General features: G+C 49.5%; 1 protein-coding gene across 1 annotated transcript; it reads left to right on the forward strand.

The window, feature by feature from the left end:
* The first annotated feature begins 3,538 nt into the window (after positions 1–3,538).
* CLDN1 (claudin 1) lies at positions 3,539–15,496 on the forward strand. The gene is made up of 4 exons (XM_069792412.1): positions 3,539–3,813; positions 12,186–12,350; positions 12,833–12,917; positions 13,432–15,496. The coding sequence occupies exons 1-4, from the start codon at positions 3,591–3,593 to the stop codon at positions 13,592–13,594; spliced, it is 636 nt and encodes a 211-aa protein (XP_069648513.1). The 5' UTR covers positions 3,539–3,590; the 3' UTR covers positions 13,595–15,496.
* Positions 15,497–16,600: the final 1,104 nt, after the last annotated feature.

The raw sequence follows: 16,600 nt of genomic DNA on the forward strand, positions 1-16,600 counted from the left end.
AGAAACGGTATTTCCCCAGAAGTCAGGTAGAAAAAAATAGGTGAAAATAGAGTGAAAACTCTTTGGGACTTCCAGTGAAAAAAAGAATCTTAGGCAAAGGAGGAAAGGCAGTGATTATTGATTGAGTAAAAGGAGGGTTTATTTTGCCCATTGAACCAGTGCAGCAGATCACCTAAAGAAAAGAAATAAGATATTTCATGTCTCAAAGAAAGGAAGGAAATCCAGAAAAGGAGATTTGATGCTCTTAGGGATGCCATAAAATTCTTCACAAATTCCAGAGCACTGAGAACACTGATGAGTGATGAAGGGGAAAAGCGGAGTTTCAGTGTTTATCTTGCTCTGTAAATTCCTCATGATGTCCACAGAAAGAGTTCTTGAGTTTTGAAATCTGTCACGAAACGTGAGTATTAAGTATCAACCTCAAACTGTCCCTGGAAAACAAAATATAAATTGGGTGTTCATGAAGCTGGGACTTTGTGCAGGAGGTGTTTACATGGGTTGTCAGGGGTGTTCAATAGTCAAAGAGACACAAACAACTTGTCTTCAGGCTCTCACTTCCACAAAGCAAGATGCAGGCACAGAACCTGTGCCTGGAAAGTGTGCACAAAGGCACAGGAAAGAGCCTGTGCTGCAGCCTGTGTGGACTATGGGAGGTCCAAGAGCACATGGGTGTATCTCAGTATTGCCTTTCATCGGCTTTGTTTGACCCAAGGCCACTCTGTCATGCATTCAACCAGTCACGGTGCCCAGTGAAGCACCCATTAGGAACAGAGGAGCAATGGGATGGCTGTACAGCCCCTGAGGAACACATCACCCACTTCCAGGCAGCTGTAGAGTATAATCTCACAGCACCCCTCACAGAATAAGTCTACCTTCAGTCTAAGCTCCGTGGCCTTCTGGAAGGGAAAGAAACTGAGGATGTGTGGTGTCCTACTGTATGTCCAAGCAGTCAGACTCGCACCATGGACAGATTTGGCACAAACTGACCCAAAGGTGCCACCAGGACACACCCTAAGCCCAGCTTTTCCCAAGTACAGGGTGGGCATGGATTGCAGTCCTTCCAAGAGCCAGCAGCGTGGTCGGCATTCTACATCATACAGCACATGCTTGCATGCCTGCTACATGCATCTCCTCAAGACCACTCTTGATGTCCCTCCCAGTGCAAGTGCAATGGGATTGTTGCCACCCAGGGCTCCTCCCTGTACTTTCCTAGAAGGTTCAGTAGAAAGCCCAAGTTCTTCCCACACGAAATGGCTCTGTTCCCCCTCCTGGCTGCTCGGAGCCTGTAGCCAAAGGATCTAAACCTAAAAGTGTCTTTGGAACTTGTACCCCTGTCCAGAGCTGACGTCTCATTGCAGGAGTCAGTGAGGAGCTGCCTGGTCTGTCTAGGGGGGTGGCAGGAGGGTCAGTAGAGGGCTGAGTCAGTTCAGCACACTGAAGCACCTGGGAACACTGCACATTCCTTTGTTGATGCACATTATCAGACTGATATGACTCCCCAGACATCAGTGATCAAATCCAGACACTCCTAACCCTGCTCTCAGGTTCGCATGGGTTTCTGCCCTGCCTTTTCATCAAGCAAGGAATTGTTCCTCCCAGGGACCAGCTCCAACAGCCAGTAGCATGCTCGTTTCTCTACTCTCTGTAGCAGAGTTCTTGATGAATATGCAGAGAGATGCATTTACTTTGTTATCTCTGCATTGCCAAAGAAAACTTTGCTGCTTTCCTCTTCTTCACTCCCAAAGCTGTAAAACTGGAGTCCACAGAGACCCAGGAAAACACCATTTCTTCAGCTGCAGCTTCACAGCTCCCTAATTCCTTCAGAAGTGAAAAAGGACATGACTGGAAAAGTTTGCTACCAGGTAACTAGGATGGATTTCATCACACCAGCGCTGCTGTCGGGACATTGGGGACCGGCAGCCGCAAGTGTTTTCGGCGCAAACCAGCCTTGCTTTGTCTCTGCCCGGTGTGGGGAGATTGCAGTTGCTTTTCTCCCCTTTGACCCCCCCCCCCCCCCCCCCCCAGCATTGCGCAGGACTGGTCAGGTAATCACGGGGCTGTTTGTCTGTTTGCAAATCTCAGGAAGCAGCTCCAGCAAAATCTCCTAAGTCATCAGAATGCAGCAAACCACGGTGTCAAAACAATACAATCCCATCTCTACCTCCAGCAGGACCTTTATCAGTAATTATCACCTGTTTATCTCACAGCCTGGGATTACAGCAGGTCCAGGCTGAACGTCCCCTCCATCCAGCCCGTGGGGAAGGCAGGCAGCACCACCCAGACCACGCTGTGTGCTCCCAGGGCCCTCTGAAGGAGACAGTATTCCCTCACTCTGCCTATTCTGAGTCCAGATCTGTCAATATTCAAATATTCACGTAGGAGAAAGGGAAACTACAGTAACTGGACAAATACACGCCCGAGAAAGAGGACACTCCTTCCTGGTCTGTAATCCCCTTGTTCAATAACCTTCACTGGGCTCACTGAAGCATTCAAAAATCAAAACTTCTCTTTTAAGAGAGACCCGGTAATGCAAAGGTGTGCAGCATATCATCCTTTTTAAAATGGTAGATTCAAAAGTTTGGATTTATGGTCCTGGCAGCATTTGTACATGGTTGATGAGTGTTTGCTCAGCTGCCTCTTTGAAAGCCCTTTAAAATCATAGTACTGATAATTTCTGTGACTTCTCTATCGCTTCCTCTGCAGCAGCGTATTCCCACGTGTGCTGCGTGCCCAGGGAGCCGGGCAGCGAGTCTGCCAGGCGGGCAATGCCCCCCGCCACCCTTGCCTTGCAGTGGCGGCACTGGGGTGGGCTGGGGAAGGTGGGTCACGCAGACACCAGCAGCACGGGTGGGACTGGCACAGCCCGACCTCCACCTCTCCCGGCCGATGTGCTGGCTCAGGCAGGGTGTCTTCCCCGAAAAGGGAAGTTTATATAAACGACGGCAAGAGGCAGCAAGACCCAAGGAAGGTGAGTGTGGGTTCATGCTCTCAGGGCCCCCACCTCTAGAAGGGGGGGAGACCCACAAGCACAACCAGGGCACCCTTTGGAGGTGCCAAAACCTCCAAGAGCGCCAAAGCATCCCCTGGCACGCCCCGTGGGGGGACAGAAAGGACAGTCGCTTCTCCAGAGGGACCGAGAGGGGAGGGTGGGCTCCAGGGGCTGTGAGTGGGGGCGAAACCCTGAAGGAGGGGGTCACCCCCCGGGGGCGGGGGGGGGGCGTCCTGGTGCCCCTCTCCCCCCGGCGATGTCGACATCACCCCCGACGCTGCGCCCCGGGAGGAAGGAAGGAAGGAGGGGGGGGGATGGACGGTCCAGCATCAGCCAGGGCTGCTCCCCCCGCTTCCCCGCGGAGGAAGGCGAGTGGGGGGCGAGGGGGGGGGGGGGCGCGTCCCACGGCGCGGAAAAGCCCGCGGGGGCGGGGCGGGGGCGCGGCCGGCAGGGGGCGCCCTCGGGGCGGCTTTAAAAGGGGCGCGGGGCGGCGCGCGGGCGGCAGTGCGGTGCGCGGGGCTGCTCGCGCTCTCCCGCTTCCCACCCCACCCCACCCCCCCCCTCGCAGCTCAACCCGCCGCCGGGCCGGCTCCGCGCAGACATGGCCAGCGGGGGCCTGCAGCTCCTGGGCTTCGTGCTGGCCTTCCTGGGCTGGATCGGTATCATCATCAGCACCGCCATGCCCCAGTGGAAGATGGCATCCTACGCGGGGGATAACATCGTGACGGCCCAGGCGCTCTACGAGGGGCTGTGGATGTCGTGCGCCATGCAGAGCACGGGGCAGATCCAGTGCAAGGTGTTCGACTCGCTGCTCAAACTGGAGAGTAAGTTGGGGCTGGGGGATGCGGGGCGTTGGGATGTCCGTCCTGTCGGGGTCACCTCCTGCGCCCCAGTGCCTGTCCCGGCGGGGCTGAGGGTACCGGTCCCGCAGGGTCATATACCAGCACGCTGGTGCCGGGTCGTGTCGGGGCTCGGGCTGAAGTGCTGGGACCGGGGGTGTTAGTCCTGTCGCCCCCCCACCCGCCTCGCCCAGCGCCTGTCCCGCCGGGGGTGCCGGTGCCGTCGGGTCTCAAGGTCTCTGTCCCGCTGGAGCCACGCCGCCTGTCCCTTCGAGGCTGAAGGTGCAGGGCTCGGGGTCACCCATCGTCCCGTCGGGGCTCAGGTGTCCTTTTGGGGCTCCCGCGGTGGCGTTCCCCGCCGGGGCTGAGGGTGGCCCCCCCGGTGACTGTCCCTCGGGCCAGCCGGGGCTCTGCGGCGCCCGCTGAAGCGCATCCCGCGGCGGGACCGCCTCTCCGGGCGGGGGGGCTCGGCGGGGCAGTACCCGGGGCGGGGGGGAGATGGAGCCGTCCCGCAGCCCTTGCCCGCACGGCGGCTGCCCGTACCCCGAAAAAAACGTCGCGGGAGGGGAAGGGTCAGATGCTCCCCTTGTGTTCAGGAAAGCGCGGTGATTGCCAACAAGAGGTTTTGGCTGTAGAAGTTCAGAGGGGGGCTGCCTTCGTGGGGCATGGCTCAGCAGGAGGCGAAGTTCATCAGCGGTGCTGAAGTGGTCTTTTCGAGCACGGATCCTTTTTTGCGTTTGACTGTTTTGGTCTTTTGTTCTCTGGGAAAGTCGCTTCTACTCCCGCGGGGCTTTTAAGCAAAGGGCTGGCAGGTGAGCTGGATTGTAGCCCAGGTACCGCTGCCCGGAGTTTTTAGGCAGACCGGGACGTCAAGGTAATCTCTAGGTCTCTTATCTTGTCCTGGGATGGCAAAACCATCTCAGGCGTGCAGGATCTGCAGCCTGGCTTGCTGGGGTGTCACTCGGGGCCGTCACGCAGAGCTGGAGCCCCTCTGAGGGCTGTTTCTAGAGCGCTGGAGCATGTAACTTATGCTGACACCTAAAGGGTTAAAAAACCCCATCCCTTCTCAAGATCCCTCCCTTCATCCCGAGTTCAGTAGTGTCCTCGAACACCTTCATCCCTCTCCCTCCCTAATTAATAAAATAATAATTGCCACCTTGGTCACCTTCTCTTTCCCAACGGAACGAGCAGGTAATTCCACACAAACCGGGGGCCATTGGGAGTATCCCCGCCTTAGATTGCCACCAACCCTTCCTGTGTGTCACGTAGCGAAGCCGGACACCCCAGACCCCACCTTCATTGCTAGCCCACATCAATCACTCTTGCTCCCTTGCCCCGAACGTCCGTGGACCCTAGAGCTGGCAGAGGAGGGCGATGCACCCACTAGCACTAACAGGGTGCAAGGTTGTGGATGATCAGGGCTGGGCTAAGCACACAGTCTGGGGTGGTTTGAGTAGTAATTATGTATAAGCTCAGCTTCAAGCCTCTTATCTCGCACTGGGGGTGGGGGGGTGAAGATGCCAGCAGTGTTGAGGAATCTCCAGCCTACCCCCTGGGTGGGTTGCGAAAGGTAAAGTTGCCTCGGGGGCTCGTGTGTGTCTGCAGCCCATTGTGCTGGAAATGAGACCTGCCCGCAGAATCCGATGCGGAGCCTGGCTTCAACAGACTCCTAAAAACCTGCCTCGGGACCTCCAGACCTGGCCCATTCATGGCTGAGCGCTGAAAACGGGCTGCTCCCCTCACCTTTGTCCGGCAAACAATAAGGGCTCTTCTCTTCCAGGGCTACGGGGGAGGGAGGTGTGAGGTGCCAGGGACCGAGGCTGAGCTGTTAGTGGCCTTTTGTGCTCCTACAGAGCCCCTCGCCCTGCAGGGCACGCTTGCCTGAAAATTCCCAGGAAGCCCAAGAAATACAGAAATCGCAGGGGATGTTTTCCTCGTTGGGAAAGTCAGCGAGGGCTGGCTAAAGGAATCCTCGCTTTTTCAGTACCCAAGCTCGCTTACGTTGCCCCTTTCCCGCTTGAAAGTGGATCATGCCTAGGAATGTACACGTTCTCTGCTGTTTTCCCTGCCTGGTCTCCCTTCAGGATCTTAGTAGGCTTGGGCAGGGACCGGCAGTGCTGCTGTGGGTGGAGGTGTGAAAAAAAAAAAAACATTTATACCCCATTCAGCAGCCGCACCCTGGGACAGGTGCAGCTGTACGGTAAGAGTTCCCTTACCGCATTCATTTATGTTGGGGTGAAGGTGGTACAGCTATGTGGACAGAAAAACTTCTCCTGCCTGGCCACGCTTTCCTGCCAGAGTTTCGTATGCCCTGAATGCTCTGAGCCACATGTCAGAGCCTCATGCACAGATGGGAGAGGCTCAGATCTGTAATTACCTTGTCCCTATAGAAAGGACTGAGCCTCCTCGCACCTGTAGTAATTCATGGTTGTGGGAATGCCGGAAAGCTTTGCCAGCAAGCTTTTGCATATCTGTAGCTATTGCCATTCTTCTAGATGTGTCAGTGTTTGGCTGCTTGGACTGATGCTGCGTGTCGAAGATGGGATTGGTACAAGCTGATAAGCACTGGTAGCCAACTGAGGGGCCTCCAGTTTCCCGTGTGGCCACACTGCTGGAGTGCACCCGTGCTGGCACTTCTCCCGCAGCTGCGTTCAGCTGAGGGCTTATGTCAGTGCTCCTATTCAAGCGATAGAAAGGCTGCGTTTTGCGTTTTGCTGGCTTACGTGAAAAGCAGTGCGTGGCCACATGCAGACATAGAGGCAACAAAAGCCACCCTTGCAACAAGGCTTTGTTGAACAGCCTCAGCATTGTTCTTGCAGCCCTCCAGCATCGTCCACGGAGCTTAGCTGAGCTTTGTGCTCCTCCGGGGTCTCAGGGCGATGGCCTCAGACAGGAGGGAGAAGGGCTCCTGGTACCTGTCTCTGGAAGCTTTCAGGCCCACCTAACCATACTCACGTTCGGAACAGAGGTTGTTCTGGGTCCTGTCTAGGCTGTTTTAGCTGAAGATACTCATCACCCTGTTTGGTTTTGCTGGGAGAGGTTCTGTGCTTGAGACAAGCTGAGACTCATCTATCACCAAACCTAGTACATCCACAATGAGCCTTTGTGCCCGAGCCCAGAAAATAAACAAGGGTTTGGATGCCCTCTGGGTCAAACAGCACCACTGAAATGTGAAATCTTCCCTCCTACATCTTTAGAACCCTGGCTGAGCCTGTTCCAGGAGCTGGGGAAGGAGATGGGTGGGGGAAGGAAGGGTTCATGCTTAGGTTACTCCTGCTCTGTCATGATGGTGGGGGATTTGGGAGGGTGGCCCAGGGAGGGACAACGCTATAGTACAAGGGACAAATGTGTCCAAATAGTTTGTCACCTCTCCATCTTTGGATCTGGCGTAAGCTGTTAGAACCTGCTGGTATCTGTGCTTTTCATGTGGGTTAAGGGTTAATTTTCTCCCATATTTCTCAATCCCTGTTCCTTCCTCATGAAAAATCATGATGGAGTGATAAAACAGTCTCACTTGTGCCATGCTTTGAGAAGGCAGAGTTACTTGGAATGCCACCGAAGCTGTTCCTGTGCTGTGCCGTGTTGTCCCTGCAAGAGGGGATGGGAGTCTATTGCAATACACTGGCTTTATTGCTCTACAAGCAGCTTCTAAGCAGCTTTAGTAGCTAGTGTTACTATGTGTTACTAAATCTCTTGGTAAGGGAATTTCCAGGCCTCGTGGGAAAACAGGCTGCCCAGGTCTCCTCTGACCAGGAATCTGGAAATGGTGGTACTGTGTGTTGCCTGTCTTACCGGCAAGCTTTCTCTGCTGTTTGGGTGACTGCAGGAGGGCATTGAACCTTATTTGCTTTGTGGTAGGCAGAGTACAAGGCCACCTACTGAACTCGCCTCTTTTGCACTGGACATGCAGTGAGGACTTCCCAGCCTTCCCATTTTAGCAAGAAACATGACCCTGTCTGAGTCTGCGTTCTGCCCAGATTCCTCTGTACAGTCTTCTAGACTGTGGGGAAGTGCTTTGAAGGAGTCCAGACTATCTGATGGTGATGGGTGTGCAGGGTCTTTTCAGGGGCTGGTGAGGGGGTTGAAAGCCTCCAAGCCATTAGCAGGCTCTTGGGTCCAGCCAGAATGACTGCAAAGTGGGAGATGTTGGCTGGCTACCTCTGAAGCTGGTTTTGCTTGCTCGGATCTTCATTCCCTTGCCTGCTGCACAAAAGTAACTTTCACGTGCTGGCAGGGCAGGACAGCAGGATCTTGGATCCCACTGCTTTCAGGAGATTCAGCATTCATGAAACTCCAGTGGCAAGGCTTGGAAGGCTGCTGATTTCTCTTGGAGGTGGGCAGTGTAACATGCTTCCTACACTACAGGGGTACTTGTAACTCCTGGGGAGCTTCCCAGGTAGAGATTAGAGGGAGCAGCGCAGCATCTCTTTCGCCTGTATTCCGTCATCGCTTGATTGCATGGAGGCCCATGGGAAGGGAAGGAAAAGTCCATAATTTAAATACAAACAAGGCAGTCAATGAGCATCTTTATCAGACAATAATCTGCACACAGCACCATTACAGCAATTTGGCATTACAAACAGGCATTACAAAAATCCCATGGCACTTTCTCAACAGCTTTTCTATGATGTAGATGACATAAATGGAATAAATAAGGAATTGTGATGACAGAAAAACCTCAAACATATGCTGGTGAAGTCCTATTTTTTGATAACTAAGCGATTGCCAGCAATTACTTCTGTTGTTGGGTAACGATACTGGTGGGAAGGAGAAAGTCTTGTGTAGGCTTCTGATAAACTGCATCATGTAGTCTGTGTCCAAACCCACTAACAATAAGTCAGAATTGTTTGTTAGCATGTTTATAAAAAAGTGGGTTTCATTATGCAAAACGCATGTGAGGTGCTCTGCCATCTTTGTGGATTTACACAGGGTTTTATGGCTTGCAGAATTCACTTTTGTTATTAACCATCTTCAGTAGTTTTTAAGTCTCTGTTCTTCAGTACTTGCTGCTTTCTTGCTATATAAGCTTTTCAGGCTGGGTCTCTCATTACTAATCAGCAATAAAAGGGCTTGGCTTCCAAGTCAGTAGTGGTTTATATTGACAAAATACTGTTGCCATCTGACAGCTGTTGTTTGGTGCCAGGCCAGTTTGTTTTTCCTTGTACAGGACTGTTTTTCCCCAAGGTCTCCTGAGACTGGCCAGGCTTTCTGACAGCCTGGTGTATCTTGTGGGAGGCTACAAGCATTGGGCTACCTGTTCCTGTTGGCAAGACAGTTGCAGCAGTAAGGAGTGTGGGGGAAATCCTGTTTCGAGTATGACAAAAGTTGTAAAGTTAAATTGCTGTAGAGTACTTCTACTTTTTTATTGGTAGCCAGTCCTGTTTAGCAGGTTAAGACAATATTATACTTATTTCACTTGGGATTTTTTAAAGCACCTGAAAAGGCCCATGTGGACAACAGAACTATTATTAAACTAGCTTTCTCAGCCTCTCTGGATGTGTAGCTTTCATTGACAACATGGTTGTTAATGTGTACATAATAACTAATAGCTTGTATGATGATTAACTGCAGTCAATGTACTGCACACATTGCAAAAGTGGTAGGAAGACAAAAGCTCTGTCTCCCAGTGTGTACTATGAGCATGGGGCAGCCAGGCTGGGTAGAGGGGAGGATGGTTGGCTAACAGAGTCATGTCACACTAAAACTTCTTGGGATAAACAAATGGACAGTCTGTTCTGCAAATGCTCCAACCTGTTTTTCTGTCCTACTGCAAGCTTTGTACATGCTTAGAGCCCTGCATAAGGGAGGGGGTGAGGACACCAGGAGATGTCCCTCCAGGGTCTGCTGCTGAAAGCAGGCAGCCCTGGGAAATACTCACAATGCTGCTTTTTGTTCAGCTGCTTCTGCAAAGCTGTCATGGCATGCATCCAGTTAATACTTGTACATCTTGAGATTTTAGCAGGTTTCATAGTTAGGTCTTCTAAGGTCATAGAAACTTTTTCAAGCATCTTCCTGTGTTTGTCCCTTAGTACCACGTTTGAAGGTGAGAGGTCTCTTCCCACCCTTATAACTAGTTTTCTAGTTGAGATAACATTTCCTATTTTCAGCTTCATGAAAGACCTCTTTCAAAACCCTCTCCTGTAAAGTAATTTCTTCTGCAGCAAGACTAAGCCCAACTTACTGTAGACTCGAAACAGATTTGGTACCTCTGCAGAAAATGTCCTTTCCCGCGCAACGTATGAACTAGTGTTCATCCATTGGCCTCTCCAGAGCTGCTGCTGTAATGTGCAATTTAGTCTTAAATGTATGGCAGTTGAATTGTTGCCTGGGTGGTAACCCGTCAGCTGAAGTCTTTCTGAAAACTGCCGTAACTTTTGTAAACTAGAAATTATATTTTCTAGTGTTCATCCATTGGCCTCTCCAGAGCTGCTGCTGTAATGTGCAATTTAGTCTTAAATGTATGGCAGTTGAATTGTTGCCTGGGTGGTAACCCGTCAGCTGAAGTCTTTCTGAAAACTGCCGTAACTTTTGTAAACTAGAAATTATATTTTGTATGCAATCTCTGACGTTGGAGATAAATCTCTTAAAAATGTGTTTGGATAGTGCAGTTGTGATTTATGCTAAACTGAAATGGCTTTGCAAATGGGTTTCGGCAATTGATGCAGCAGATGGGTTTTGATTAACACCTGGGTGGTGCAGAGGTGTGTCACTTTTCCCCTTTGAATGAAGTGAGATGACATTTAGCCAAGCTGATTGTGGGATTTTTCCCAAGAAAGCCAAGACTCTTCTTAAGAAAGTGTGTCACTTCCTATTGCTCTGAATATTACCTTTTTATTGCATTGTTTTTAAGTGGTTTCATAGTTATTTACACAACAATAAGGTGGTGTGTGTAGAGGCAGATATGGATCTGTTTTAAAGCAGTACTAGAGCCTCATAGCCTGTTGTTGGTGTGGGTCACAAGAATTTTAAGAAGCTGTAGAGGATAGGTGTGCGGCTGTGCTACCCTTCTGACCGGTATCAGATTTGAACTCCTCTCTGTGTTTCAGGTTGAGCCAAAGAGCCTGTTATTGTAGCACAGACTCTGCTGGGTTCTCGGTACCAGTGCTGACTGATGAGTTTGCAGGTGCTCGGTTGTAGGCTTAAATCTTGCAGCTGCAGTTGTCCAAGCTTGAAGCGCTTTGCAGAGCTCTAGCAGAATGCAGCCAGTGTGCTTTCTGAGGGGTGAGCTCCAGACTTGGGAACAGATTCTGGTGGTACTTTGCTAAAACTGTACACGTGTCACTGCTAGATAACCTTCTGTGTCAGGGGACACTTTTGCCTTGGTTACAGCATGCTCCTGGGAGCTTGTTCCCTTGATTAACCAGCCCTGTTTGTTCCCAGATATTAACAGGACTGTATATTAAAATCCATGCTGTTCAAACAAACCCGACTTGCCAGGCAATAAAGCTCAGGCTCTTATTTCACTGCTATTCAGGTGTTTTGTCACCTGATTTTTTCAGTAAAGACTTTATATAATTTTCTTTTTCCATTGGTATCAAGAAAATCTGAATTCAGTAGCCCATGTGCTTAGGGTTAGTGTGTCTATGCTTTCAGATGAATCAACAGAAAACCAAATCTTGGATAAAGTACGTTGAGGCTGTCTGCTGACAACCCAGGCGAATAGAACCCTTGGCTGCAGGAAGCATTACCCCCTGCTCCAATTCTTCAAAAGTGCAAGAGGCTCTTAAAACATTTGAATATCTTTTGAGTCTAAGCTAAATATTTTTTTGGTATAAAAACAACCCCTATTTTTCACTTGGCTAGGAAAATCCTGTTTCTGTTGCAATTGTATTTTTGTACCCTCAGGGACTCTCAAACTGAGGATTTAACACAAAATATTTAAATCAGCACTGAAGTATTTGTATAAAAGACAGGTTTTGGAAGTGTTGAGCAATAAAGGGGCCTTGCTGTCTGCTGTGGGACTATTCATATGTATGGCACTATTCATATTAAAACATGTGCCTAAATGCTTTGTCAAGGTAGAGCCTAAATCTGAATACTTCTTTTGATAAACAGATAAGTCCTTCTAACTGGGATTCAAATGATCAAGGAACAAAAGATGTCTGAGGCCAATTCCCAGGTCATTTCCTGCAAAAAGCTGCATGCCCTTGTTTTGCCACGCATTTTAGAAGAGGCTGAGTCCTCTGATCCTGATGCGTCACAGTCTCTGGGAGCTTAAAGCTAAAAAAGAATGTCTTGCTTGGTTGTATCCTGTGTAAGAGGGGGCAGAGTATTTTGACACGTGATTACTGAGCCCAGTAATTTGAATTCATATCTTGAGTTTTCTTTGTGGTAACTCAAATCCTAATGTCTTTTAGGCAGTCTGCAGGCCACTCGGGCTTTGATGGTGGCTGCAATACTCCTGGGCCTTGTCGCTGTATTTGTTTCTGTGACTGGCATGAAATGCATGAAGTGCATGGAAGATGACCAGGTGAAGAAAATGCGGATGGCTGTCTTCGGTGGGGTCATCTTCATCATTGCAGGTTGGTAACATACAGATGTGTTTAGTGTTAAATGTGCCATTTCCTAAACGGCATTTATCCCGCATAGGGTGCCAGAGGACAGGGGAGGGCTTGCTGTCATTGCTGTAAGAGCATTTTGGGCTGGGAATTCCCTAGCAGACTTTGGCACAGTAGCTGCTGACTATCCGAGGCATCATATGGGTCTCTTGGCACTAGCGTTATGTTTTCTATATGGACTGCATGCCTTTCATCTCTATTAGCAGAGCTGAGTTTGACTTGTACATCCTACTTCAGTGAAAGGCTGTCGGCAGTCCTGCTTTTGCTGCAATGTAACTGTGGGTGACCTCAAATCCTTTCTTAATTTTTCTCCCAACCAGCACTAACAGCTCAGAACTTCCCAGGGTAGCAGCAGCTCGGCATTGTTCCGGATGCTGCTTCTGTTACACTTATTTTTGCAGTGATTTTATTGATTGTTTCTTCCATTGTGTTCCCTTCGTGTGCAGGTTTGGCAGCGCTGGTGGCCACATCGTGGTTTGGCAACAGAGTGGCTCGGGCCTTTTATGACCCTTTCACCCCCGTCAATGCCAGGTACTCACCCATTTGATATAACACTATAGTATAGCATGACAAATGCTCACAGGGCTTAGTTTTGAGTAGCAGTGGCTCAAAACAAAGAAGGGAATTTCCTGAGCTAGCTGGGTTGGCTTCAAACTGTGCAGAAAGAGCATTAGGACCAGATCTCATCATCCACGTGGCTCCATAAGTCTTGGCTTTGTTTTAAGGCAGCATCACTGCCAGAGCCCTAACTGCTGTGACTTCTGCAGTTTTCCTCCACTAGATGCTTAAGGCCTGGTCTGCACAGAGCTTGGTTCTGCTGCAGCTGTGCAGGGTGGGCTAACAGAGTGAACTAACCCAGTGTACAAAGCTCTGGGTTTTGAGGGTCACCCGGGTCTCAGGCTGCTCCAAACTGCTGCCTTGCAGGAAGCCACTTCCATCCCTAATATCCCAATTTCAGCTCCCTTCTGCTTTGCGTGAACACGCTAACACTGTCATCCAGAGGCACTACCTGTAGTATTCACTTTCTTCCTTCTTTCTCCCCCAGATATGAGTTTGGATCAGCTCTATTCATAGGCTGGGCAGCTGCTTCTCTGGCCATGCTGGGGGGAGCCTTCCTCTGCTGCTCCTGTCCACGGAGAGAAACTTCGTATCCACCCACCCGAGGCTATCCAAAAAATGCCCCCTCCACAGGGAAGGATTATGTATAATGAAACAAAGAAGAGGAGCCACCAGCACTGGTAGTGAAAGCATTTTGGAGAGGACACTACAATGCCACTGTCCTGAGCAGAGTTCAGACTCTAGGTTCTGCCTTCCTCTTCTCCCAAAAATGTGTATATTTTTGTAATCCTCTTTGCTACTGGACATCTCCTTTCTCTCCCAGCCCGTGGAGGAAGGCTAGCCTGGGTTCATAGGTATTGCCACTGGAAAGATGAAACCTCCAAGCTTGGGTTAAGTTTAGTATTTGGGAGTAAAAGGGAAAAGATACTGTTTTTTAGATGGATGTTGGTGCTTTTTTTTAGTTTTTTAAAAAAAATAGATGGTAACAATTCAGTCCCATATCCCATTAAGTTAGAGCCCAGTGTGGTGTGTGTAGAAATTAAAGGAACATATATTATATACAAAGTGATGAAACCAATATCTTAAGGGGAAACATAATTTTAGGGAAAAGATTTTACATGTAGGAATGTTTGAGGAGATCTAAAATGCTCTTGTACTGTCTTATTGGCATCTTCAGCACCCTCCTTTCTGTGCAGATTGGCATGGCAAATGGTCAGACACAATTAAATTGCTGTGACTTAAATTGAAATCCGTAACTGTCCATGCATGTGCTGTTGGCCAAGAGAAGATGCAGTGTAAGGTGGCTCGGCTTAACTGTGTGTCATCACTCTTTTGACAAGATCTTGTAAGTTGATTGTGTCTGAGCAAAAGGCTGCAAAAATCGTGACTACAGAGATTAGCAGACTCCCAAAGCAGCTGCGGGTTTCCCTGGTGCTGGGGAAGAGCTAAAGAAAAATGACTGCCTTCTGTTTTCGCTGGGTGTCTCTGGTGGGGCTCTTGCTGCTGTTCCTTAGACACCAAGTGCTGCCAGTACTTGTTTCTCTGTGTTCCCACCCTAGTACCTAACTGAGCTTGAAGCTTTATCCCCTTGTGTGCGTTACAGGCCACCTTTTAACAAACACTCTCCTTAAGTCTTTCTCATTTGGCCTTAGCTACTGATCTGGGTTTGCCTTATGCAGCTAAATGTGTTAAACCAAACTGAATGCACTGCTGCTCCCTGATGTTTCCCCAAGGATACCTCACATTCTGCCATTTGATCCTGTCTCTTTTTTCTTGTAAACACTTTCAGTGATGATATGAAGGCAAATTCCAAGGAAACTGACCCAAAGGTTATGGCATTTTCTTTTAATACAAACTCACCAAAGAGGAAGAAACTAGCATTTTAAAGATAAAGCCATCTTTGCATATTAAGTCATACCTTTTTTTAAAAAATGCAGCTTATGAAAGGTTCCCACCCCTTCCTCTGAAACACCCAGTCAGCCACTTAGTGTTTGACTAACACTGGCTGAGGTTGACAGGAGTGAAGTCTTGTAATTCCTAGAAGGATGGTACCAGTTCTCCAAAGCTCAACCTTGCTTTTTCTACAGAAGGAAACTGGTTGCTTCTGACCTGGCTTTATAATTGTGTATGTGTTCAGAGGCATCAGATTTCTTGATTTCCTTCTGTAGACGGGGAGAGCCTCTGGGGCTGAGCTATATACAACCATGGCATTGGTGGTTTGTATAAGCCTTGCACCTCTGTTTGACCTGACTCTGCAACAGAAAGTTACTAAAAGAAACCAACCAGAGCATTTGCTTCAGGCTTGAGTTGATGTTGGCCTGTACTTGGAGCTGGGTCATGTGGCTTCCACTTCTCCATGGGGAATTGCCTGTGCACAGCAGCTGCCTCATGAGACCTCGTCTTAGGAGGTGGCGGCTCAGGTCACATTAAAGAGCTGCTGAAGTCTGTGCTTTTGTATTTGCATTAACCCTGAGCCAGGGAGCAGACGCTTGTATTGGGAACTTGTATAAAGTGTTTAAACAATTTCAATAAATGGACTTTTTTAAGGAAAATCAGACTGCATTACTTCATTTCTTGTTTTTGAGCAGAACTTAGACAGTGTGCATGGAGGAGAAGAGGGGGCTTGGGCTTTTGGGAGCCTGCCTGCTAGCATGGAGCTTGTTTAGCTGTGTGTATCTGTAGCAGACATAGGTGGGGACAGATCTTCTGCGGTGAGTCAGGCGGTTGTGGCCTCTGGCAGAAACTCACCCAGTAATCTGCTACGATTGCAGCCCAGGAACCAGAAGGTCTGCTCCTCGCAAGGCAGGCTGCACCCTGGGTGGAGCAGGAAGGGGCAGGGGGAGGGCGGATGGCTCCCTTGCAGGGGAGTGGGAGCTGCAGGAATGGGGAAGGGATGGGGTGTGGAGCCAGGGTGCTCCCGGGAGAGATGCTCTGTGTTTCAGCTGTGCTTTGCTCTCTGTAGCTTTATCTGGGGCAGGGTATGTGCAGGCTGTGACTATCTGCATGAGATGCTCTGCCTCCAGAGCAGGAAGAGACCTGCTGATCTGTATGTGTCTCTTAAAAACTCTTATGTATAGTTCCTTGATGTTCCTGGGTTAACAGGATCATGAAGAGATGGGCCCTGGGAGGATCCATCTCACTCTAAAGCCTCTGTGGGAGGTTATTGTGCTTCTCCTGGCTGTAACAATGAACACAACTGGTCAGGTGTACTTTTTTTGCAGGCCAGGTAGAGAATGGTTCCAGCTGGGGATGGTATCTTTGAACCTGTACTGATGCCTCCCCAGGGTAGCAAGGCTCTATCCCCCATGTCCCTGCCTGGCCTAGAAAACTTTTTCCATTCATCAGGGCTCTTGTGTTCATCCCTTTCATATTTTCAAGTACCTCTGATGAGAGGCAAACTTTTATTTATAATATTAAGGTCAGTCAAGGAGCTGCCTCCTCTATTCCCTCTCTCTCCAAGGGCTGTTTGCTTTTGTAATTACAAACAAAAGGAATAGAGCTAATTAGGCCTTGTAAAGCTGGCAGAGCAAAACAGCCAGGCATGTGGCTGGCTGAGTGAGCTTGCAGTGCCTGGAGCAGACTGGTTGCCTGGCATAGTTTGGGGTCTATGGTCATTCTTATTCCAACCTGTCAATTAGTCAAGGATTTCCATTGAG

This window comes from Haliaeetus albicilla, chromosome 9, assembly GCF_947461875.1.
Source record: "Haliaeetus albicilla chromosome 9, bHalAlb1.1, whole genome shotgun sequence".
NCBI classification, from domain to species: Eukaryota; Metazoa; Chordata; class Aves; order Accipitriformes; family Accipitridae; genus Haliaeetus; species Haliaeetus albicilla.